The sequence below is a fragment of the Strix aluco genome, chromosome 18 (assembly GCF_031877795.1).
Source record: "Strix aluco isolate bStrAlu1 chromosome 18, bStrAlu1.hap1, whole genome shotgun sequence".
Lineage (NCBI taxonomy): Eukaryota > Metazoa > Chordata > Aves > Strigiformes > Strigidae > Strix > Strix aluco.
Window position 1 is genome coordinate 7,317,945 of NC_133948.1, and position 21,142 is coordinate 7,339,086.

At 37.5% G+C, this 21,142-nt stretch overlaps 1 protein-coding gene across 15 annotated transcripts in view; it reads left to right on the forward strand.

The window, feature by feature from the left end:
- Window positions 1-21,142, forward strand: part of LOC141931862 (E1A-binding protein p400-like) — a 52,997-nt gene that overhangs the window by 22,320 nt on the left and 9,535 nt on the right. For 6 of the 15 annotated variants that reach the window (XR_012625677.1, XM_074844537.1, XM_074844539.1 and 3 more), the window contains 28 exons: window positions 320-489; window positions 957-1,131; window positions 1,524-1,660; window positions 2,284-2,470; window positions 3,404-3,570; window positions 4,408-4,562; window positions 5,085-5,321; window positions 6,375-6,539; window positions 7,365-7,532; window positions 9,517-9,608; window positions 10,384-10,682; window positions 11,433-11,635; window positions 11,737-11,906; window positions 12,124-12,320; window positions 12,798-12,909; window positions 13,616-13,759; window positions 14,083-14,241; window positions 14,512-14,595; window positions 15,153-15,284; window positions 15,405-15,449; window positions 15,558-15,711; window positions 16,141-16,382; window positions 16,945-17,118; window positions 17,360-17,407; window positions 18,426-18,562; window positions 19,111-19,167; window positions 19,283-19,361; window positions 19,940-20,140. Coding sequence is in view for 14 of the 15 variants with exons in the window: in XM_074844537.1 (XP_074700638.1) it covers window positions 320-489; window positions 957-1,131; window positions 1,524-1,660; window positions 2,284-2,470; window positions 3,404-3,570; window positions 4,408-4,562; window positions 5,085-5,321; window positions 6,375-6,539; window positions 7,365-7,532; window positions 9,517-9,608; window positions 10,384-10,682; window positions 11,433-11,635; window positions 11,737-11,906; window positions 12,124-12,320; window positions 12,798-12,909; window positions 13,616-13,759; window positions 14,083-14,241; window positions 14,512-14,595; window positions 15,153-15,284; window positions 15,405-15,449; window positions 15,558-15,711; window positions 16,141-16,382; window positions 16,945-17,118; window positions 17,360-17,407; window positions 18,426-18,562; window positions 19,111-19,167; window positions 19,283-19,361; window positions 19,940-20,140 (4,290 nt within the window). In the remaining variant the exon portion in view is untranslated. The remainder of the gene's footprint in view (window positions 1-319; window positions 490-956; window positions 1,132-1,523; window positions 1,661-2,283; window positions 2,471-3,403; window positions 3,571-4,407; window positions 4,563-5,084; window positions 5,322-6,374; window positions 6,540-7,364; window positions 7,533-9,516; window positions 9,609-10,383; window positions 10,683-11,432; window positions 11,636-11,736; window positions 11,907-12,123; window positions 12,321-12,797; window positions 12,910-13,615; window positions 13,760-14,082; window positions 14,242-14,511; window positions 14,596-15,152; window positions 15,285-15,404; window positions 15,450-15,557; window positions 15,712-16,140; window positions 16,383-16,944; window positions 17,119-17,359; window positions 17,408-18,425; window positions 18,563-19,110; window positions 19,168-19,282; window positions 19,362-19,939; window positions 20,141-21,142) is intronic. The other 9 variants (XM_074844542.1, XM_074844548.1, XM_074844552.1 and 6 more) reach the window with 5 other exon arrangements.

Sequence of the window (21,142 nt, forward strand, 5' to 3'; positions counted from 1 at the left end):
AGACCTTTAACCTGCATTTATCTATATGTTCCTTACATCCTGATGGGATAGGAGAAGTTTTTAACACTACAAGTTAGTTGACAAGGAGATTCACCCCTAACGGTTCTAGATTTTCAAAGGCATTTTGGAACATATTGAGCAATACGTGCAGTGCTTAACCTGCTTTCTGAACTGCCTGTAATTCAAAGACCAAGACTGTCTTTTAGAATGCTTTGTGTCATGGCATCTTTCTGTTCTTAGTGAAGAAATAGCTGGTTGTAAGATACTTGAGAGTTCTGCCTTAACTTTTCTGTTTCATCCTCTCTTTCCTTTTCTGTAGGAATGGACAGAACCCAACAGCTTCAATGTGTGTATCACTTCTTACAAACAGCTGTTCAAAGGCCACCCAGCATTTATGAAAATGCGATGGAAATACTTAATAGTAGATGAGATGCAACAAATAAAGAACATGACTGAGAAACACTGGGAGGCACTTTTCAGTCTCCGCAGGTATGGAGCAGAGAACGCTTTCTCACTGGCAGTGGATTTTTCTCTCTTTGTGTCACACAGTTCTCTTAACAGAAAACTGATAAAAACCGTCTTGATACGGTCTGCCCAAGTTCCTGTGCAACATGCACCTACAGAGGTGCCTTTTGTTGAAACGGTCAGGATTCAGAGATGTACTCAGGATCTTTTTGTTGCCACTGTCATAATACTGTAATTCTTCTTTGCTGATATTCTGTGCTCCCAGTTACCCTTGTGTGTCCTGATACTCTACGGTGAGGAAGCTAGTTTGGTGGTATATTCAAGATTAAAAATATAATTTATCTTACATTTAATTTTATTAGCACTACTTATTTCTTATGTGTATCTGACAAACTTAAAGCTACAGTAAACCGTTGGACTGTTGGTGTCTGTTTCATAATGATACTAGCTATATGCAGTATTGGTTAAAAATCTTCTTTTATTATTCACAGCCAGCATCGTTTGCTTCTGATAGACACTCCCTTGCATAACACATTGATGGAGTTGTGGACCATGGTACATTTTCTGATTCCGGGAATCTCCAGACCTTATCTAGATTTTCCAGTAAAAGCAGCTAATGAGGAGAACCAGGATTATTGCCATAAACTGGTCATCAGGTTACACAGAGTATGTTGTCGTTTTTTCTCATCTGTCCTACTACAGTAGTTAAGTGCTTGGGGGGAGGAATAAATTAAAAGATGTGATTTAGCTTGAAATTTCTGGTCTGTCTTAACACTTCAATTCAGACAGAAAGTCCTGGTGAAAGCAGGGGTTTCTGCTACCAGAATAGTACGGAGATTTCTTTTTAAAAAAAATACAAGGCTCAGGTTTTGAAGCATAACATGCAGAAATTAAAGAACAAATTAATGTCTATACAAGTGTGTGCATATCGGTATGATTAGATATGGCAGGTGAGGTTATCACATCAGATGTGTTAAGTGTGAATAGGTTTAGATTCCTGTTGTAAAACTGTCTTTGAAGTGAGAAATTCTTTTTCCCTCAATTATGAAACGTTTCAGATGATTCAGCCATTTATTTTGCGAAGATCAAAGAGAGATGTTGAAAAGCAGCTAACAAAGAAGTATGAACATGTGCTGAAGTGTCGTCTTTCTAGTCGACAAAAAGCTATGTATGAAGATGTCATATTACAACCAGGGTAAGGAATTAAAACAGTAAATGAAAAATGCTGTCTTTTTTGGTGCTTAAGCAAGATGATAAATGATTGTCACAGTTGGAAGCGTTTTAGTGTTTTTTCTGAAATTTTCCATTATGACCAGTGAATAGCATGTGATTACATTGTAAACTAAATTTACAAGCAGGTGATGCTATGGGCATGCATTTACATCTGGAACCTAAAAATTAAGTTGTAATGGTCAGATTTGCTCGTATTTTGTTTTAAGATTTGTCTCTAATGAGTGGTTCTTTATTTCTTAAAGCCCAAAGTGTTTCTCCTTGCGCCCACCCATTTACCTGTGCTGTGATATCAAGTGGTTATTGATAGGTGCAGGGATGAAACAGAAACGAAGCAGGTAGAGGATAGGGGGCTGGTTAAGTCATATTTGACTGCAACATAGCACTGGTCCTTTGTTTCAGGTTTCCAAATTTACGTTTGATACAGCGCTACTTGAAATTCTCTAGAAAGACCTGGGTAAAATCTAAGCTTGTTTGAAGACTTTTGCGTAACATACTGCATTGCACATTCTCACCTTTCCTGATTTAGGGACATGTCAGTAAAAGCTGTACTTAAATTAATGTATTTCCTCATAAATTATTTGGTAGAACCCAAGAAGCCCTCAAAAGTGGACACTTCATCAGTGTCCTGCATGTCCTGATGCAGCTGCAACGGATTTGTAATCATCCTGATCTGATAAACCCCCGGCTTTCAAGTACCTCTTATGTATCAGAAACACTGGAATACAGAACTGCGTCTCTGGTACTGAGTGCCCTGGAAAGGGATATTTGGAAGGTGAGTAGAAAAGTAAACTGTTTTTTTCTCTCTTAGTGCTCTTGTGGAATTTCAGTACTTAATATTGTTTTCTTACACATCATAAGTCTACCTGAAGTTTATAAATAGAAGGAATTCACTATTCCATAACTGTGCCTACCAAGTGCATACTTGCTGCATCTCTGGTTTGTAATCAGTAATTTTTCATGAACTGCTTGGTCAAACAGAAATTAGCTTTGCTTTCGTCATACACATTTGCAGGAATTTTCCAACACTGAAAACACTCTGGGTAGTACAGTGCTTATTTACAGCATTCTGTAATTTTCTTTCTGCTTTCAGTAGCTAAAGGAGAGCAAGACTTACTCTTTTTCACATAAGAGTAAACACTCTGATTCAATGACTAAATTAGTACACTTCTGTCAATCCATTTGAAGTACCACTATTTGTGTTATCGTTAAAGAAGTCATTCCCCCTCTTTGAGGTAATGAAAGGAGATAATTGCGTTGGAGAGAAGTATGAGTAACAGGGCAGATGTGATGATCTTTTTTGGTTGATCTTATTTCCTTCGTATTTTTCTACTCCTAAATTACATGCATGCCTTTATAGTTTGGCATTTGAGCTCGATAGTTAACAGACCCCTTCAAAGAATTCTACTTAATTCTTTAGAAATTATGGTGTATGAAGAATTGTTAAGTGTGCCTTGCTTTAATTTCATAGCTGGCTAATGATTTCAAATCTTTTTCTTTCAATGCTGATGCTTAAAATGGGACTGTCAGTTTAAGATGTATTTCCAAGGTTTCTAGACAGTTTGGGCTAATGATTGATAGTTTACTTTTTAAATGTGCAGCATTTATTTCAAGATAAAAAGTAAAATCTAGTGAATTCAGCATAGAACATATTGAGGACTTAAATGGGTCATCACATAAAATAACTGTTATTTTACAATATCTCTAGGAATCAGACCTGTCTCTCTTTGATCTCATTGGAATGGAAAACCAAATGACTCATTATGAAGCACAAATGTTGCCAAAACAAAAGGTTACTAGAAAGCTGATTGAAGAAATCTACAGCTCTCCTCCACCACCCGCTAGGCCCAACCCAGTGAAGCTCAAACCAAGCAGGTATGTACAACTGCCCTCCTTTTAAGCTAGAATTGCAGGAGGAAAATGTAGTTCTGTTTTTGTGTTTGCAGAGTTCTGTCTGCATCTCTGGTAGTGTGATTCACACAAAACCTCAGACTTGACTTTGCATTTTATTATTCTGTTGTTTTCTTGTTTATCCTTGAAAATAGGGATTCTATTTGAATCGGTTTTTGAGGCATACAACTCCATTTGACGTTTGTTTATGGATTTCCCATAGGTTTTACTTCACAGGCAGATTAATTTTTTTCTTGAGATCCTTGTTTATGGCAAGTGAGTATTGTTTTGCAAAATTAGCCTGGATATAATTCTTCAAGACTAAGCTGGACCTACAGTGTTAGCTGTGCTTGAAGTGTTATGAGGCTTATGAAGTTTTATAGCAATAAATTTTTTAAGATCATTTTTCTCCTAGTGAAGTAGTGATCTCAAAGTAATGTGGAACTGTTTTTCTGATGGAAAGGAGCTGCCTGATGACCTGTGGTTGTGTTGACATCTCTCTGGAAATGATAAGAGAGCCCCATTCTTTTTCCAGATATCAGGCTAGACTCTTTAAGCTGTTTGCTGTAATTCTCATGCATCCTGCACTAAACTGGATGCATGGCAATGAAAGATTTCTTATTTCTTGGACTTAGCAAAATAACTTTAGAATGTCCAGATGTGAAGCTTTCTGAAGTGATGACTCTGCCAGCTTCAGCCATTTGCAAGAAAGAGATTAGCATCTGATGTGATCAGTTTATACTTTCCTTGGGTGATAGAGTTTACTTTTAAAGGCCAAACTGTGATCTTTCTATAGACTTTGACTTTCCGTATTCTTTTCAGGTTGTTTCAACCCGTTCAGTATGGTCAGAAACCTGAGGGCAGGACTGTAGTTTTCCCAAGCACTCAAGTACAACGCACGGTGACCACAGCGACAGTAACTCAACAGGGCCAAGTACGAGGAAGATCACCCATAGCTACGGTATCTTCAAATCAAGGTAAGAGAGTTAGCGCTAGGGTGGTTACCTGAACCTCTGTGTAGATGGATACAAGTTAGTCTGTTAATAGAACTCCTTTTCCCTCTAGCTTAATGGTCTAGAATACTAATGGCCTAAAAATACCAACAGACTAATTGCCAGTAAATGTCCCCACTAGTTTCTACAGTATGATCTGCCAGTATAATGCAAAACTAAGCTTTGTGTAACCTAACTGTTAGCATATGGAGTAAATATGGCACAGTTGGTATTTAAACCCTGATCATATGTAATGTTCTGTCAAAGATGGGAATTTACAGTGCTTTTGTGTATTTATTTAACCTTTAAACAATGCTGTCCAAATATATAATGTTGTAAAAATAGGATGGAGTAAAAGGTGTGGATAGAAATCCCAGTCTGTAAGGACAAGCCGTTCCTGTAGCCATTTTAATATCCTGTTGGAAGGTTTCTTTTTAATGCAGGTTGTTTAAAAGAGTGGAGTTAAAACCTCTAACAGCTTGCACAAACAACCCTTATTGATTGCAGCCGCAGCAGCACAGTTTCAGACAACTCAGGCTTCCACCAGTGCTCCAAGACACCAGCCCGCAGCGACCTTCACCACAGCAACTAGCACAGCCAACCCTGTGAAACCGCGGGGCCAGACCTCTGCGCAGGCCTCTCAGCTAGGCCAGGCCCAGCCACAGGCCCCCTCGCACACCATCCAACAGAGTGTGCTGCCTCAGAGGCTGGTACTGACCTCTCAGGCCCAGGCACGGTTGCCTAGTAAGTGGCCTCCCCTTTCAAGGTTTCTCCCACCTTTGTACTACAATGAGGTTAAGTTACTAGGCACCCTAAAATGTGTACAGAATCGTTGTTTTTTTTTCACTCTTCTGATTAGCCTTGCTCAGTATGTTGCTTATGACCAAGGAAAATCGAAAATTGGATAAGAAACAATAGAATTGCTGTGGACATACATTAGCGGTGTCAACTTAATCTCCTATTTCTGCATGTTTCTTCTGCTGGCAAGACTTCCTTCAGACCAAATGTTTTAGCTCTATCCTAATTATTCCTTTCATGTTAAACACTAATCCATCTGCTAAAGGCCTCTCTTGCAGAGAGGAATGTCGCAACTGTTAGGCAGAGAAAAGCAATGAGGCTTTGCTTTAAGGTTGTATGTGCACTGCCTATTAGCATGTGTATAGAGTACTGAGCACTGATGTATTAATTTTATCTCTGGGGTAATGCACTGCCTTTACAAAAGCTTTCATGCCAATATTTTCTCAATATCATAAAACTTAATGCCTAAATGCCTCTAACCTTTCTGCATTTAAAGCACAAAAAGCTTGGTCCTTGTCACTTTAAAGCTTTTTGGTTTGTATAAGTGCAGATTGCTTAACGTAAATCGTGTTTCATCAGCAAATTTCAGGCCATTTCAAGTGTGTATTTACAGTGCCACATGTGAATATTTTTCTCTTCCTTAAACCTTCCTTCATGCTCTTGAAAAGGCAGTGACAATCACTTTAATGTCTATACTCGTCTGTTACAAAGTGTCACATGAGTTTTCAGGTAGCTCTTAACTTTTTTGCTAATGAAAGTGATAACTCCTAAAATGTTGATGTTCTTACCCTTTAAACAATCCACTTTTTTCCAGTTTGTCCAACAAATATAGAAAGCAATACCTGCTTAACTTTTATATGACACTTTTGATGCACTAAGTATAATTATGCATGGAAGGCGCTTCCGCACCAGTTTACTAACCAAAACTTAGAATTGTGAATATTGAATAACCCGCCTCCCACTTTGGTTTTTTTTAATGCCTGTTTCCCTCCTTAACAGGTGGTGAGGTAGTAAAAATAGCCCAGCTGGCTTCTATAGCAGGAGCACAAGGCAGGATCGCTCAGCCAGAGACCCCTGTAACTCTGCAGTTCCAAGGGAACAAGTTCACTTTATCACATAGTCAACTTCGCCAGCTCACTGCAGGGCAACCCTTGCAGTTACAAGGTACTTCATTCAAAACAGGGAATTTTTGATTATTTAGAATGTTCATGTTTTGATATAGGCAGCACGTTCCTTGTTACGGTATGTTAAGGAGATCTTTCTGTCCTTGCTGCTTGTACTGTTCTGCTCTACCTGTTTTCTGTGTGAGAAAGGGATAACAGCGTAGCTCTGTTTTGAAAAATAAATGTCTATCAAATGAAAGACATGGTTACTTTCTTTTTCTGTATTGTATTTCAAGATTTTAGTATTGAATTTGTTTTCACATGATTGCAATACAGCTAAAGTAAGGTGAGGCATTATTTCAGCTAAAATCCCTGATGAGCAGAAACAGACAAAACTGAGAACATTCTTGGTTTGTTCTGAAATGGTGTAAATAATACTTCAAGATTGGTGTGTCTCTGAATTTTGACCCAACTCTTACCCTGACCTGAATGCTCTACCTACAGTATATTTTGCCCTTAAATTTCCCTTGCTGGTGGTATGTGTGTTGCCAAATTCAGGAGAACCTGGAAATCTTGATTCTCTGCGGCCAACAAAATAACGGGAGTGAATGCTCAGTGGGGATTTTTTGGTTGATTGGATTTCCTCTGAATTCTGTATAAAATACCTAGACTTAGACTGATACCCCTACGATGTGAAACTCCTCTTTAACTATGAAGACTTGGGTGTTTCCCTCCCATTGGATATTATGGAACTTTAAATCAGATTGGTGTAATGAACTTGTCTGGGAAAATTTAACACAGTTTGAAACAGTTAGTATCTTTTGCTGGGGAACACTGTTCTTTTTCACTCTATCCAGCCTAATTTTTCTTAAATCCTCCATTGCAGGAAGTGTCCTTCAGATTGTTTCAGCACCTGGTCAGCAGTATTTGAGACCTCAGGGTCCGGTTGTCATGCAGACAGTTTCCCAAGCAGGAACTGTTCAGAACGCTCTGAATGCTTTAGGAAACCAGCATCAAGCAGGTGTCCCAACTTCCACAGCAGTGACACAACAAGGTAGGTTTTCTAGCCTGAAGAATTGTCTCTCTCCAAACATTCAATTACTAAAATCACATTGATATATAACTCCAAATTGTTACAGATCATAGTTCTGTAAGTTGAGTTCAGAAGCAGGTAAACTATGAAGCAAATCCTTTTGATTTGTGTGTGATGTGTACTGGAGTTCTAGAGAATTTTTAGTACAGACTTGGGAGAGCTTGAAACTGTATTAAATATATATAGAATTTTTTTTACCAGTTGTGTCTTAGGTCAGATTTTTGTGGGAAGAAGTGAGTTTGAAATACTTTGTTACTTTTTTTAAAGAAAGATCAGGGTTATTATTTTTTATACTGACAGAGAATGTCCACACTGATTTTGCTTTTATCTAATTTTCTTTGCTTCTTTATCTAATCAAGCCGCTGTTTTCCCTTTCCTTCTGCAAATATTGCTTAGGTGTTTGGTGCCTTGCTACAAAAGTGATCAGTTCCTTGCTTAAAAACACAATCAAGATGTTGATCAAAAAACAGTAAGAGAAATTGCTGTCTAGGATGCATTTACAACAAAACAGCAGGTTGTTAAATGATGATAAATGCAATGCTAGGAGTTTGTTCCCAGGAAGTGGCCATCTGCTGTAAATTTCTCTGGATATAAACCATTCCCTCAGAACAGACTGTTTACTGCTCCTTTTTGATATATTAATGTGCCCTTGAAGTTCATATTTTGCCTTTCTGAAGAATAAACATCTCATCATAAAAAGGGGAGAAAAAGCTTCAACAGGCTCTTAGTTGTTGGGAGGTAAAGGATTTCTGTAATAGTTTGGAAGATCTGTGGCTCAAATGTTTCACCCTCCAGCTCTGATTACATTACAGGTGCTCCTTATATGGCCACAGTTCAGAATGAAAATTGATGTAAGATTTCTACAAAAACTTATGCATCTTACTACTCTCATGATGGTTAAGAGAGAGCTCTGTTAAAAGCAATAATAACTAAAGTACTGTTTCCAAGTGATAAAAGAAAACATTATTTTTACTGTTCATCTTTGGAGGAAGATGTAAAGCATATTGAAAATACTTATTCTGACTTTCTGAATTTTGGGTAAAATGCCAAATAAATTCCATTGCTTTGGATGATTGCTGGGCTCATGTGTAGCTGTGTAGTAAAAATGGATTTATACTCACTGTCTGTATTAGCTTGTTTGTAATAAAAATGCAGAAGGGTAAAACTTAAACCTCTCCATACTCCTTGGAGTCTATTATTCTTAATGTAAGGGCTAACACCTGCTTGTTAACTTGAATGTGGTTCTTCATGGGTATATTGACTCGCCACTAAATTCAGTTTCATAGTGATTAGTGGAGGGCTGTGCTGCTTGTCTAGTAGAAATAATCAGTGCTGATGAGCAATGCATTCTGGCTGAGATAGAAACCTGTATATCCCATCAAGAAAATAACTGCTACGCAGTGTCTGTAGTCCGCTAGTACATGAAGGGTATTACTGTAGTTTCGATTAGTTTACTTGTGTGTAATGTTCTTACAGTGCAGTTAGCTGTCTGGGAAGGTGTCTGCTAGCAGTCGAATTCACAAGAATGCTACTATGAGATTCCATCATACAGTTTCATCCATTTGTAGATACACTGAATTCATATGTTTTCTGAAAAATCTTGGTTTGTTTAAGATAAATTAGAACAATCTTTTCCTGATTCAGGGTATACCTATTGCACAAGTCATGACATTTTGAACAAACTACTAATGCAGCAGGTCTTTGTGCAAAGCAAAGTAAAATTCCATTGATCTAGCTTGGATTTTTGTGAAGACAGTTGGTGTAAATATCTGTCAGATATCTGATGTGTAACAAAGTACAAATTTGCAGTACCCAGTGGACATTTAGACTAAAAATTTGTCTGTAATTGTGATGTGTTACAGCTATGAAATGTCTACTTATTGAAAATAATAAATGAAACCAATCTTCAGAAGAATAAATATATAAACACAAGGTTTATCCTCAGTTTGTATTCCAGGTAGAACTGCAGTTACTAATTTGTCATCTGGTGACATGGGAGCAGCGTTAAAACCAGCACCCTCACATGGACAATCGCAGGTACTTAATTTTTATTTTCTTATGGAAACATAACTTTTCAGGATTGATACCAAGTCCATGTAATAGTTGGAAGCTATAATTTACAAAGCTGGAATTAATTGGGAAGTTTGATGGTTACTGAGTAGGTAAAAAAAGCAACTTTTGTCAGTGTTTCAGGTTGGCATATCTGATGCATTTTCATCTGTAATCCATAGTTTAAAATAAATTGTATAAAAGCAGCCAACAGCTTTCTTGTACTATGATGGCAGACAGGTTCTTATAACTGTGATATGTCGTAATTAGTAATACATAAATAAAGGCATCATAAGATTTTCTGTGTGTTTTGAACACAAAGGCAATTGGACAAATTTTTATAGATTTCTAATTTTAACAAGTTTTTAGAAAAGATACTAAAGCAACCTGTAAAGCACAGGGAAACGTCAAGTTAAACTGTTCAAGAATCTGCACCTTATCAATATTAATGTGTTGATTGAAATGTCCCAAATATAAATGATTAATTTTATTTCCAAAACTATGAAAACGTACTTTAAAAACAAGAAGATACTAAACTAATATAGAATTGATTCATTAATATGAGTGGAATTTAGCTGTAGTCATCAAATTTTATCTGAAATTTACACCTTTTGTGACTGGTCTAAGTAGTTGTCATAATCTAGGGTGTTGGTGGTATAGAGCACACAGTATCCTGATCCTGATAGCTTCATTCTAAAGAAACTCTAATTCCTAAGTGATTGTGATGAACAGCAAATGTTGTTTTCAACTTTTCTTGGCAAAGGAAACTTATGAAGAAAAGAACCGGCTTTTGAAGGAGCGCCTGGACAGAATATTTTCTGGCAATGAGCGCCGTTGTTCACGGGCCCCAATGTATGGCAGAGACTTGCTGAGTGTTTGTTCTTTGACTGGTGAAAGAAAGCCCTCTCAGCTGTCTTCCAGTGAAGACAACAGGTGGAGGTGGGCTGGCTTTGTGAACTGTTGCCTTTCTTCAAGTGCCTCTGGAGGTCCAAGTAACCCATTGCAAGAAATGATCCTGACTTCGGTTCGGCAACAAGAATCTCTAAAGAATGTTATTAACAGGTAATGGGTGACTCTGCCTTGTAGGCCCTTACCACATTTAGTTATTTCTTAAACATTTCTTTTCAAAAAAACTTTAAAACCTTGTTTCTGTTCATCAGCTTGTTTGGTTTGGATTGATTTATTTAGCAGTAAATGAAGTGCAGTATGAACATAAAAATAAGTCACTTCTGTTTCTTTTAGGATCTTTATAGTAAGAGTTTTCAGTGCCTCATTCCTAGTTTCAAGCCGAAATTCAGCTGACTATACATCACCATACATTCTTATGCTTTGGATTTATTTCTGAGTAGGTACCTCTTAGAGCCAACCAACAAGAGTTAAGACACAGAGATGTAGGCAGAAGCTAGTTTAGCTGAAGCTGATGTTTAGTGGATTGTGTGCAGAGCAATAGCTGCGGTTTTCTAGAAGCATGAAATGCAATTAGAAGAACTCAAACTTTATTGAATTGCTTTTAGTAAGGTTGGTATGATGGGTGTTTCTTGTGTTTGAGCTCCAGTGACTGAATACATGGTCACAGTGCAAACACCTTAACAGAAGCTATCATCAAAGCAGACAAAACAAAACAAAACAAAGGGAGATGGAGAATGTTAACATGTTAACACTTTGAAGTTATGCAGCACTTAAGTCACTTTAACAAAGTGGTTAGATAATAGTGTAAAATTACATGGTTGACAGGCTGAAATCATTACTGCAGATGATCATTTTGTATGTAAATTTTAAACTCATATTCCCTTGTTTTGATGCTTTTCACAGGGCCCTCTTCGTATTGCCAGCTGCAGTTGCTGCTCCCCCATGTTTGTATGTAGCAAATCCTCCCCCTTCATATAGTCACAGATTGAAACTCCTTAAGCACAGTCTTAAGCAGAAGGCAGCTCCTCACTTGCATCAGTTGCAACAGATTACAACTCCTCACTTGCTACAGTTCCCTGACCTCCGGCTGGTGCAGTATGACTCAGGTAGAGGAGGACATTTGCTGATAATATTTCAGTAATTTCCCGTTTTACAGGAATGGAATGTCTATATAAAACCATTATTGGTCTTCTTGTTTGAAATACAGGAAAATTAGAAGCTCTTGCTGTCTTGCTTCAGAAGTTGAAATCTGAAGGGCGCCGTGTGCTGATTTTGTCACAGATGATTCTGATGTTGGACATACTGGAATTGTTCCTGAATTTCCATTTCCTCACGTTTGTGAGGATTGATGAATATGCTAACCATGAACAGCGTCAGGTAAGTTTGCCCTAACGATTGTCCACTGGTACAGCAATATATGCTGCTCAGGCTTTTATATGCTACAGTGGCGGAAGGAAATTTGCCTTGTGTCTTACTCATTTTGAAACACTCGACTTGTTTTTGTCTGTTTTTTCTTAGGCTATAGTGACTTTGGTTTGGGATTTTATTTTGCTGTATGATTTATTTACTCCTTGCTTTTATTCCATTTACATAGGAGCTGATGAAAATTTTCAACAGAGACAAGCGCATTTTCTGCGCCATCCTTTCCTCTCACAGTCGTTCCACTGGAGTCAATCTTGTTGAGGCAGACACTGTTGTGTTCTATGACAATGATCTAAACCCAGTGATGGATGCAAAAGCTCAGGAATGGTGTGACAGAATTGGGAGATGTAAAGATATCCATATATACAGGTGATGGTTACAGATGAACGAGCTCTCTTTATCATGCTTTAGTGTAAGGTTAGTTCAGACAGTCCTACTCTGTATGATCTGAAATAAAGTGGAAACAGTGCTGAAAACTTCATCTCGCTTCAGTAAAAAAGATACCAGTTTATCACATGAAAATGTGGTCTTTCTTAATGCCACATGTAATGAATGAGGCATACCTGCATAGTTTTTTTGTCTGTTAGTTTACATGAAATTTTCTAAGTGAGGTGATGTTTGATTTTTTTTTTTTTTTTAATTACACTAATTGTTACAAGGAAGCTTTAAAGTAGAGGTGGTAGTATGTGTTTTGTGCTGAGCCTGTACTAGAAATAAAAAGAAAAGTCCACAAACCACCACATTTTAAGAGTTCAGTGTTGTTCTCTAAGGGCAATTTTCTTTTTGTTTCTGAAAGCTTTGGAAATGACTTATCAGATTTCTATTCTTTTTCCTTTTTTTTCCCAGGCTTGTCAGTGGTAATTCTGTAGAAGAGAAGCTTTTGAAAAATGGCACAAAGGACTTGATCAGAGAAGTAGCTGCTCAGGGAAATGACTATTCAATGGCCTTTTTAACACAGGTAAGTTAATATTCGCAATGCGTTCAAACACCCGTGTTGCAGTGTTTAATAAAGTCAAGCATCTGTGTTGGGGTGTTTAATAACAGTTTAGTAGAAATCTGTTTGGGCTAGAATTGATAGGTAAGCTTATTAGATTTCATGATTACTTGAACTCTAGGTGTTAGGACCACATTCTCTCAAATACTGTCCATCTGTTTTTGTTATGTTACTCGCATAGTGATGCACAGGCATCACCTATGTGACTTAACATTTTCTGGTTTCTTGCACCCTGCTGCAAAATTCTGCAGAGCTTGTAAGAATGAAGGTTTCAACAACTTAAAAAATGTGAAATATAAAGGTTGGGTATTTAGTGAGATAGACTCTTAATCACTGCTCTGAAGATGCAGAAGACAGTGACTGTACTGATGATGCTAGTCCATCCCCTTCTGGCACTCCCAGTGTGGTGGTGCAGGATGAGACACTGTGTATTTCTGGTTTTCCTATAAATTAACATTTTATTCTACTCTCTAGTCCTACAGGAGAAAGTTACAGAAGAGAAAATGGTGAATTTTCCAGAACTAATAGATAGCAGTTCATTTTTTCTTTAGCCCGTACATAGTTTATAAGGTCACTTGAACCTGAGCTAATTCAAAGTTATATAAAAAACCAGAATGGTTCTGAAAACTGAATGTACTTCTCTTTGTTTTCTCCCCTTCTACTTACCAAGCAAACGATTCAGGAATTGTTTGAGGTTCATTCTCCTATGGAGGATTCTGGATTTAGAGTGAAAGCAGAAGAGTTTGTAGTACTTTCTCAAGAGCCATCTCCAGCAGAAAATATTTCACCTAAAGTTGCAAGACCATTCATAGAGGTAATTATTAACACATACATTAAAGATACAGCTGTGCAACATTAGTATTAAACAGCTGCCTTTTCTAATTCGGGTAAATTCTGTCAATCTCTTTTTCCTGGTAGTTTTATGTTTTGTTTTGTGTTTTTTTTTTTTTTTTAATTTTCCTTGTAACAAAAAATCCAAAAGCCCACAGCTGAGTTGTGTACTTTCTGGGGATTGTTTCTCTTGCCTCAGCAGTAACTTATTCCAGAAATTTGTGTTGGATTTCAGTGAACTCCTTATGGGGTTTCTTTCCATATTTTTGAAGTCTTCGTTATTTTTAAATTATGTCTTTCTGAAAGGCCCTCAACAGTATTGAACAAGAGGATGAGGAGTCAAATGATCGTGTACAAGAGATAGGTCCTGAGTCAAGCATTGAACCTTTAATCTCGGAGCTCTGTGAGTCAAAATACAATGAAGAGCCCTCACAGCTGCAGGAGTTAGTTGCTGTTGTGGATCAGGTACCATGTCTTTCTGTGAATATTTGGTTAAAAAGTAATGTTTAGTTCAAATATTTCAATTTCTTTGCAATCTGGCCTTAAAGCAATTTTGTTGTCTGTGGGATTGATAGTCCCATTAAATGGGTGGGAGATCTCCTACTGATTTAAGATTGTTAAGCCATCAGAGAGGGAGATTAGTTTTAAGGAGAGCTTTGATACATTATACTTCAGTTAAAATTTCTTTTATTATCCTCAATACTAACTTTTTTTTTCCTTGATATGTTCTCTCAGCTGACTCCAATTGAGAAGTATGCTTTGAATTATTTAGAGCTCTTCCACGTTTCAGTTGATGAGAATGAGCCACGGTTGAATGAGGTAAAACAACAAATCTTTCTTTTCCATGTTATTCTGTCACAGTATGTACAAACAGGGTTATATTTTCAATATGAAGTGGAAATTTCTCCAATGACATGGAATACATGGTAGGCACTTCTGTGATCTTCTCTTGCTATGCTATATGAGCACTGGAATGCTTTACAGAGAGCTGTGTCAGTTCTTAATTTCTTTTTATAAAATGGGAGTTACATTCTTCAGCACAACTCAGCAAATATTTGTTGTGCTCCATTGATAGTGGGGAAAAAAAAATAATTAATTTCAGTGAGCCTGCTTATTTGGGTAAAGGAGCTGTGTTCTGGTTGTCTTGGTTGTTTAACTAAAATTCTGAGTTTGCTTTATTTTGAGGGTTTAAAGACCCTCCACAGAGACAAAAAGATCTCTTCTAAGTGATTATGAAAGTATCTGTTAAGAAATTGCTGTAAGATTTCTGTGCCTGAAAATGTCAAAGTTCAAGGAATTTGTCCATAAAAATACAAATTGATAAATTTTGTGTCTGTTACTACCTGAACTTTATACGGAGTCTAACTTTCATCTAGATGGAATTGAAAACTGCAAAGAAGGTGTGGGAAGTCCAGCACATGAAGGAATTAAAGGAAAAAGAGCAAAAAATGCTTTGGGAGGATGAAGAAGAACTTCTAACCTACACTCGGGAGGATGCGTACAACAAAGTAATTCCTGATTAGTCTTGTTTTTCTAAATAGTGTATTTCTTAACAGTTATTCTGAGAATACCTTTTCCTTCAGGGCTCAGTTGGTTCATTTGAATTGTATTCTCTTTTTGCTGTGTAGGAATATGTCTATGAAGGTCCAGATGGACAAACCGAAATAATGCCAGTAAGTAGAAGGAACACCAGGCAGCCTAAACAGGCTTTTTATTTTTTTCAAACATAAAGATCCGTGGAGAATTAATACTGCAGTAACTACACATTTTGTTCTGTGCAGCTTTGGACTCCTCCCACTCCACCTCAGGATGACAATGATATCTACATTGATTCTGTTATGTGCCTGATGTATGATACCACCCCTATTCCTGAATCAAAGTTGCCTCCAGTGTATGTCAGGAAGGAACGTAAACGACACAAAACAGATCCATCTGGTAGGTGTTTGTTCAGAACTGTTCTGAGATTTGCTGCTGAAAGCTAAAAAAAATCAGGGGATTTTTCATACCTCCTACATGCCTGGTCCAGTAAAGATAAAATTTGCAGGTTTGAAGAGATGAAAATTCTTGTCTCAATGTGGTCTTGAAGCAATAGAATCACTGGAAGCCCCAGTTCTTACAGTGTGCCTTTCTATTTAGACATGTAGGTGTTTTTAGAAGGACAATTTTAGAAAATAGGCATTCTACTATGTGAGTTAGGACAAGGCAGATATGACTTTATACCCATCTGTGTTTAGTTGCTGACAGTACGCTTTTAAGAGTGGAGAATACTCTGTACACATGTAGGAGCATTTTGCAGGTGTAAGTAGCAGAGGAATCAAAGAATGGTAGTAGCTATTTACCAAGAATTATTTTTTTTTGTCTTAGCTGCAGGTAGGAAGAAAAAGCAACGTCATGGAGAGACAGTTATTCCACCTCGTTCACTTTTTGATCGAGCAACTCCGGGAATGTTGAAAATGCGCCGAGAGGGCAAAGAGCAAAAGAAAAACATCTTGTTGAAACAACAGACGCAGTTTGCAAAGCCTTTGCCGACCCTTGTCAAACCAGCTACTGAGGCTGGACAGGATAATCCAGAGTGGTTGATCAGTGAAGACTGGGCACTTCTGCAGGTCAGATGATACCCACACCTTCTGTTGTTATTATTTATTGTATTTTAGCTTCTAATTTCAGAAATGGCTCTTTCCACACTTTATCTCTTCAAGGTTATTTCTGATTTTTAATGGCTAGTTTGGCATTTTGCTGACATAACTCAGAACAGATTGCCTATCATTTGTATTCCTCTAAGGATAAATTCAAGGTTAAACTACAAAATTCACAATTAAGTCCTATTTTTCTTGTAGACACCACTTACTATTATGTTCCAGATTAGTTGTGCTGGCTGGACTTTAGATAATGCAGCTAAGGTTCTCCTCACCTTTGAAAAGAGAGCAGCACTTGAATGGCAGCTCTCTGTGCCTCTTACGCCCATCTCCAAGTGTTTTCTTGCATGTCAGTGTGTGTAGTAGCATTTTGTGCTTATTTATTCTCTGTGAATGTAGGTGAACCCATCGCCTGAGCCCTGAGCTATCTGTATCATTGTAGTAACGGTGTGTGGACACATGTAGATAAGGGTAGGTTTGGAAGATTGGAATGATTTGTCATCTGAAGCTTTTGTACCTTTATCTATTGTAGGCAGTGAAGCAGCTGCTGGAGCTTCCTTTAAATCTTGCTGTTGTATCGCCAGCACACACTCCCAATTGGGACCTTGTTAGTGATGTTGTTAACTCATGCAGCAGAGTCTATCGCTCACCAAAACAATGCCGAAACAGATACGAAAATGTCATTATTCCAAGGGAAGAAGGAAAGGTGAGTTTACACAGAATGATGCGTCTTTTTTTACCTTAAGTTTGTAGTTTTTTTTCCCTTATCTCCGTAAACACTTGTTTTTTGTTAAATGTTTCAACAGTGTAAATAAATAACTTTTAAAAGATTATAAAATTATCCTCATCAGGATTTCCACTTATTTTATATGATTTCTTTGAAAAGAAAAAGCACCTGAACAAAATCTTCCACAAAAGATCATCTAACTTTCCTTCTTATTTTACAGCTAATGTACGAAGCTAATCCTAAAAAGAAGACAAAAAGTATTTATAAGGTGTGCATTGGTATTCTTTCAAAATCAAATCTAGACACTGTGGTATTTAGCAGCAATGGAGGTGGGCAGATAATTCATATGAGATCCATGTTGAGTGTTACCTGAGTTCTGAAACATCAATTAAAATTCCAAATTTAATTTTCCTTTCTTTGTTGATACAGTGGATTGACACCAGACTTCAGCTTTTGGATTTGATAGATAAATTTTAAATCATGCAAAGAAGTTTGTGATTTCACTTAAACTGTAGTGGGTATTTTTCCACCTAACAACCACCACGTAACTTATCCTGATTATTATGATGGTACTTAAGATCTATAAGAATGTACTTCATGCTAGAGTCTAAGTGGATTACAAATATATAGTGAATTTAATGCTTGAAGCACTTCTTAGTAAACGAGGATGATAGTACGCTACAGAAACAAAAATAAATTCCATGATTGTAAACAACTTCTTCCAAACCGTACAGCAATTTAGTGGCAGAACTGGGTAGAGAATCTAGACCTTCTGACAGTAGTCCCATTCTCTGACTAATAAGCAGGTTTGTCCCTGACTGGCAGTTTCTACTTAGGAGAAGCCAAATGTTAGAATGGCATGGTGTGTTGGATGTTAACATAGCTTTGTTGGGAGAGCAGTGCAGTGATGGTTTTATTATATTATGTGTGCGCTATGCATAACTATAAACTAATGGGCTCTTGGTTTGGGTACTGAATTAAACTTGCAAAATCTAAACTAAAACAAATATTCTTTTTCAAATTAGAGTTTGCCATTTTATATGTCCCCAAGTGCTGATGCCAGTGTGACCGTGAGAACTGCTCCTTATTTTGCTCTTTCTTTATATATTTCCCATAGAGTTTTGTGTAACAGTAAGTTATCAGTGACACGAGGCAGAAACCAGTCTGTGATAGATATGTTGGAGTACGTTTTTAAATTATCTACAAGCGCACCATGTGTTTATACGTAGACAAAACACCACGTGGGTGTGTTCGCAATTGAAAGCTGGTTTGTTTTCATTTTTTAGACTAAAAACAGTCGCCCACTTCGTACCAATCAGATCTATGCTCAAGATGAGGGTGCAACCCACACGCAACTTTACACTAATCATTTTGAGATGATGAAAATGATTGCAGGGAAAAGAAGTCCACCTATCAAACCTCTGTAAGTTTAACTGGGATCATTCGATCCCCCTGTCACCACAGATCTGGAAACTGTGTTCTGAATTGTTCTTGCAACCAAGAGTTATTTTACACTCTGTTTCAAACCGCTGTTTTGTTCCTCTGTTCTTGATCTCTTTCCTTGCGTCCTGGCCTTGTGTTATTGGAACACCTTCATGTTTCATGTGTTTGGGTTAGCTTTTACTCACTGCATGAATTTGTTCTGTCTGATTAAAAGCAGAAGAGCACTCAGTTGTTTTTTTAAATCTACTTCATAAACTACACTTTCCATTTGCCTGAATTGTAAACATTTTGATGTCTATGCTGTTTAGTAGTACATTGTTTTCTATGTATATTCCTGCAGTAAATTTTCTGTATTCATATTTACTCTGAGTCTTTCTTAAAATGTCTATCTGTATGCAGGCTCCAGTACTGGTGGGAATATCATGAAAACTTCACCAAAACTGCAGTGTCATCTGCTAAAACATGTCAAATTAAATATTGCTTTTAAGTTTTTTCTGTCTCCAGTAATACAGTTTCGCTCAATTTCAGACTTGGCATGAATCCTTTCCAGAAGAATCCAAAGCATGCATCAGTGCTTGCAGAAAGGTGGGCACTCTTTGTCTTAAAGGAGTTAAGAATTGCATAAAGGTGTTTTTTTCTTTTTTAACTTTCAGTTATTTATTTTTAATGATTGTGTGCTTTGTTTTATCATTGTTTCTAGTGGTATCAACTATGATAAGCCACTTCCTCCAATTCAAGTTGCATCCCTCCGAGCAGAACGCATTGCAAAAGAGAAAAAGGTATGGTCTCCATCTCAGCTATACATATGACTGCAGTAATTTAAAAATTAGACAACAGAGGAAGTACGAGGAAAGCTGCCTCCTGGGAGAAGTTTGGCGGTACAGTAGATGTTATGAGCAGCTGCAAATTGTTCAGGTACTAGGGTTTAGATATCCAAGGCCCAAAGTGGGACCTTTCTTTGGGCCTGTACGTCACACTCATACTCGTTTAGAAGCATCTTTTTGGAGAATATATTAAAAACATGTAAAAATCTTGTTTTATTCTTGACCATTCTGTAGCCTCCTTTATTATATTATTCAGAAAGAGATATTTGTCCTTGCTTGTGGACAGTAAATTGCTCGTTGTGCTATGCTCTAAGCCATTACCATGAATATAGATTGTAGTTTGAAACTAGTTAGGTCATGTAATTTGGAGTTAGAGAGTTGCAGTGAAGATAGATTTGTATGCTGTCTCTGCACACACATATATAATATAGAGTTAAAGGGGTTTTGTCTGTTGGTTTGGTTTTAAAATAATACACCCTGATTGTTACATGCACTGTTTTGAAGACAATGAAGCTCACACTTTGATTTCCTAGGCTTTGGCTGAACAGCAGAGGGCACAGCAGCAGACAGGCCCACAGCCTCAGCAGCAGCAAGCTGGCCAGCAGCAAGCTCAGCAACCAGCTGTACAGCAAGCACAAGCCCAGCCTCAGCCGCAGACTCAGGCACAGGTAGTTCAGCAGCCGCAGGCAGTAGTGCAGACTGCAGTAACTACTGTGGCCAACACAGCAGTATTGGTAAGAAAGGGAGGGCTTGGTGCCTCTGATGTAGTAACTTCAGTTCTTCTGTGTGTACCGTATTTGCGTGTTTTATTTTCTCTGGAAAGTGAGAATTTTAGGTCAGTATAGTGAGATAAAAGCTATTTCTTTCTTTCTTTCTTCTTTTTCCTGAGTACACTGGGTATCTTCTCATCTGCTCATTTATTAAGACTGTGTTTGTACCATTATAGCAATAGGTCTTGGCATTCTGAGTTGGAAAAGCACCATATTCTTTCCAAAGATTTTTTGCCTTTTTGAGTTTAGACTTTAATCAAGTCTGAGCAAATACATCTACACAGTCAGTGAACAGTGTTTATACAGAGAACTTGGAGAATAAAGAGAATGTAGCTGTAAGAGCTACTCTGTTAAAGTAGCTTTAAAACCAAAGCTTTATTAACCTTTGCAAGGCAAGTGGAATGTTGCATCCTACAGGATATACCATGGTTGTTTTATTGCAAATCTGTGCAAAGCTCTCATGGCTTCCTTAAATCTAGAGTCTCTTTTAATGAATCTGGTGACAGGTCCGAGGCTTTTGTTTTTAGAGCCAGTCCAGTTTGCATACTAATGTGTGCAGGCAGTGGTGATTTTATTTCGCTTGTTGAAGGGCGAGAATACTACAGCTTTTACAGAAACAGAGGATGGGTTCTGACCCATAAGTATTGCTGCATATCTGCTGCTCAGTGATGCTCATGTGTGAGTGGTTGTCTGTGGCATGCCAGAGGAAGATATTGCTCCCTTCTTCTACTAACAAGAATGTCAAATGACCAGTATTCACCAAACACTTGACTGGTCTCCAGTTGCTCGTTAGTGTGTCAGAATTCTAATATATACATCAGTTGTTATTGATATGTAGAATGAACGAACAACTGCAGAAGTATCTGTGCATTTTATTGCATTTTTCTTATTTTGTCACTTCTGGAATACAACATTGTGTTAAACAGCATAGTACAGTAAAAGCTATATTTGGTTTACTTTTATTGT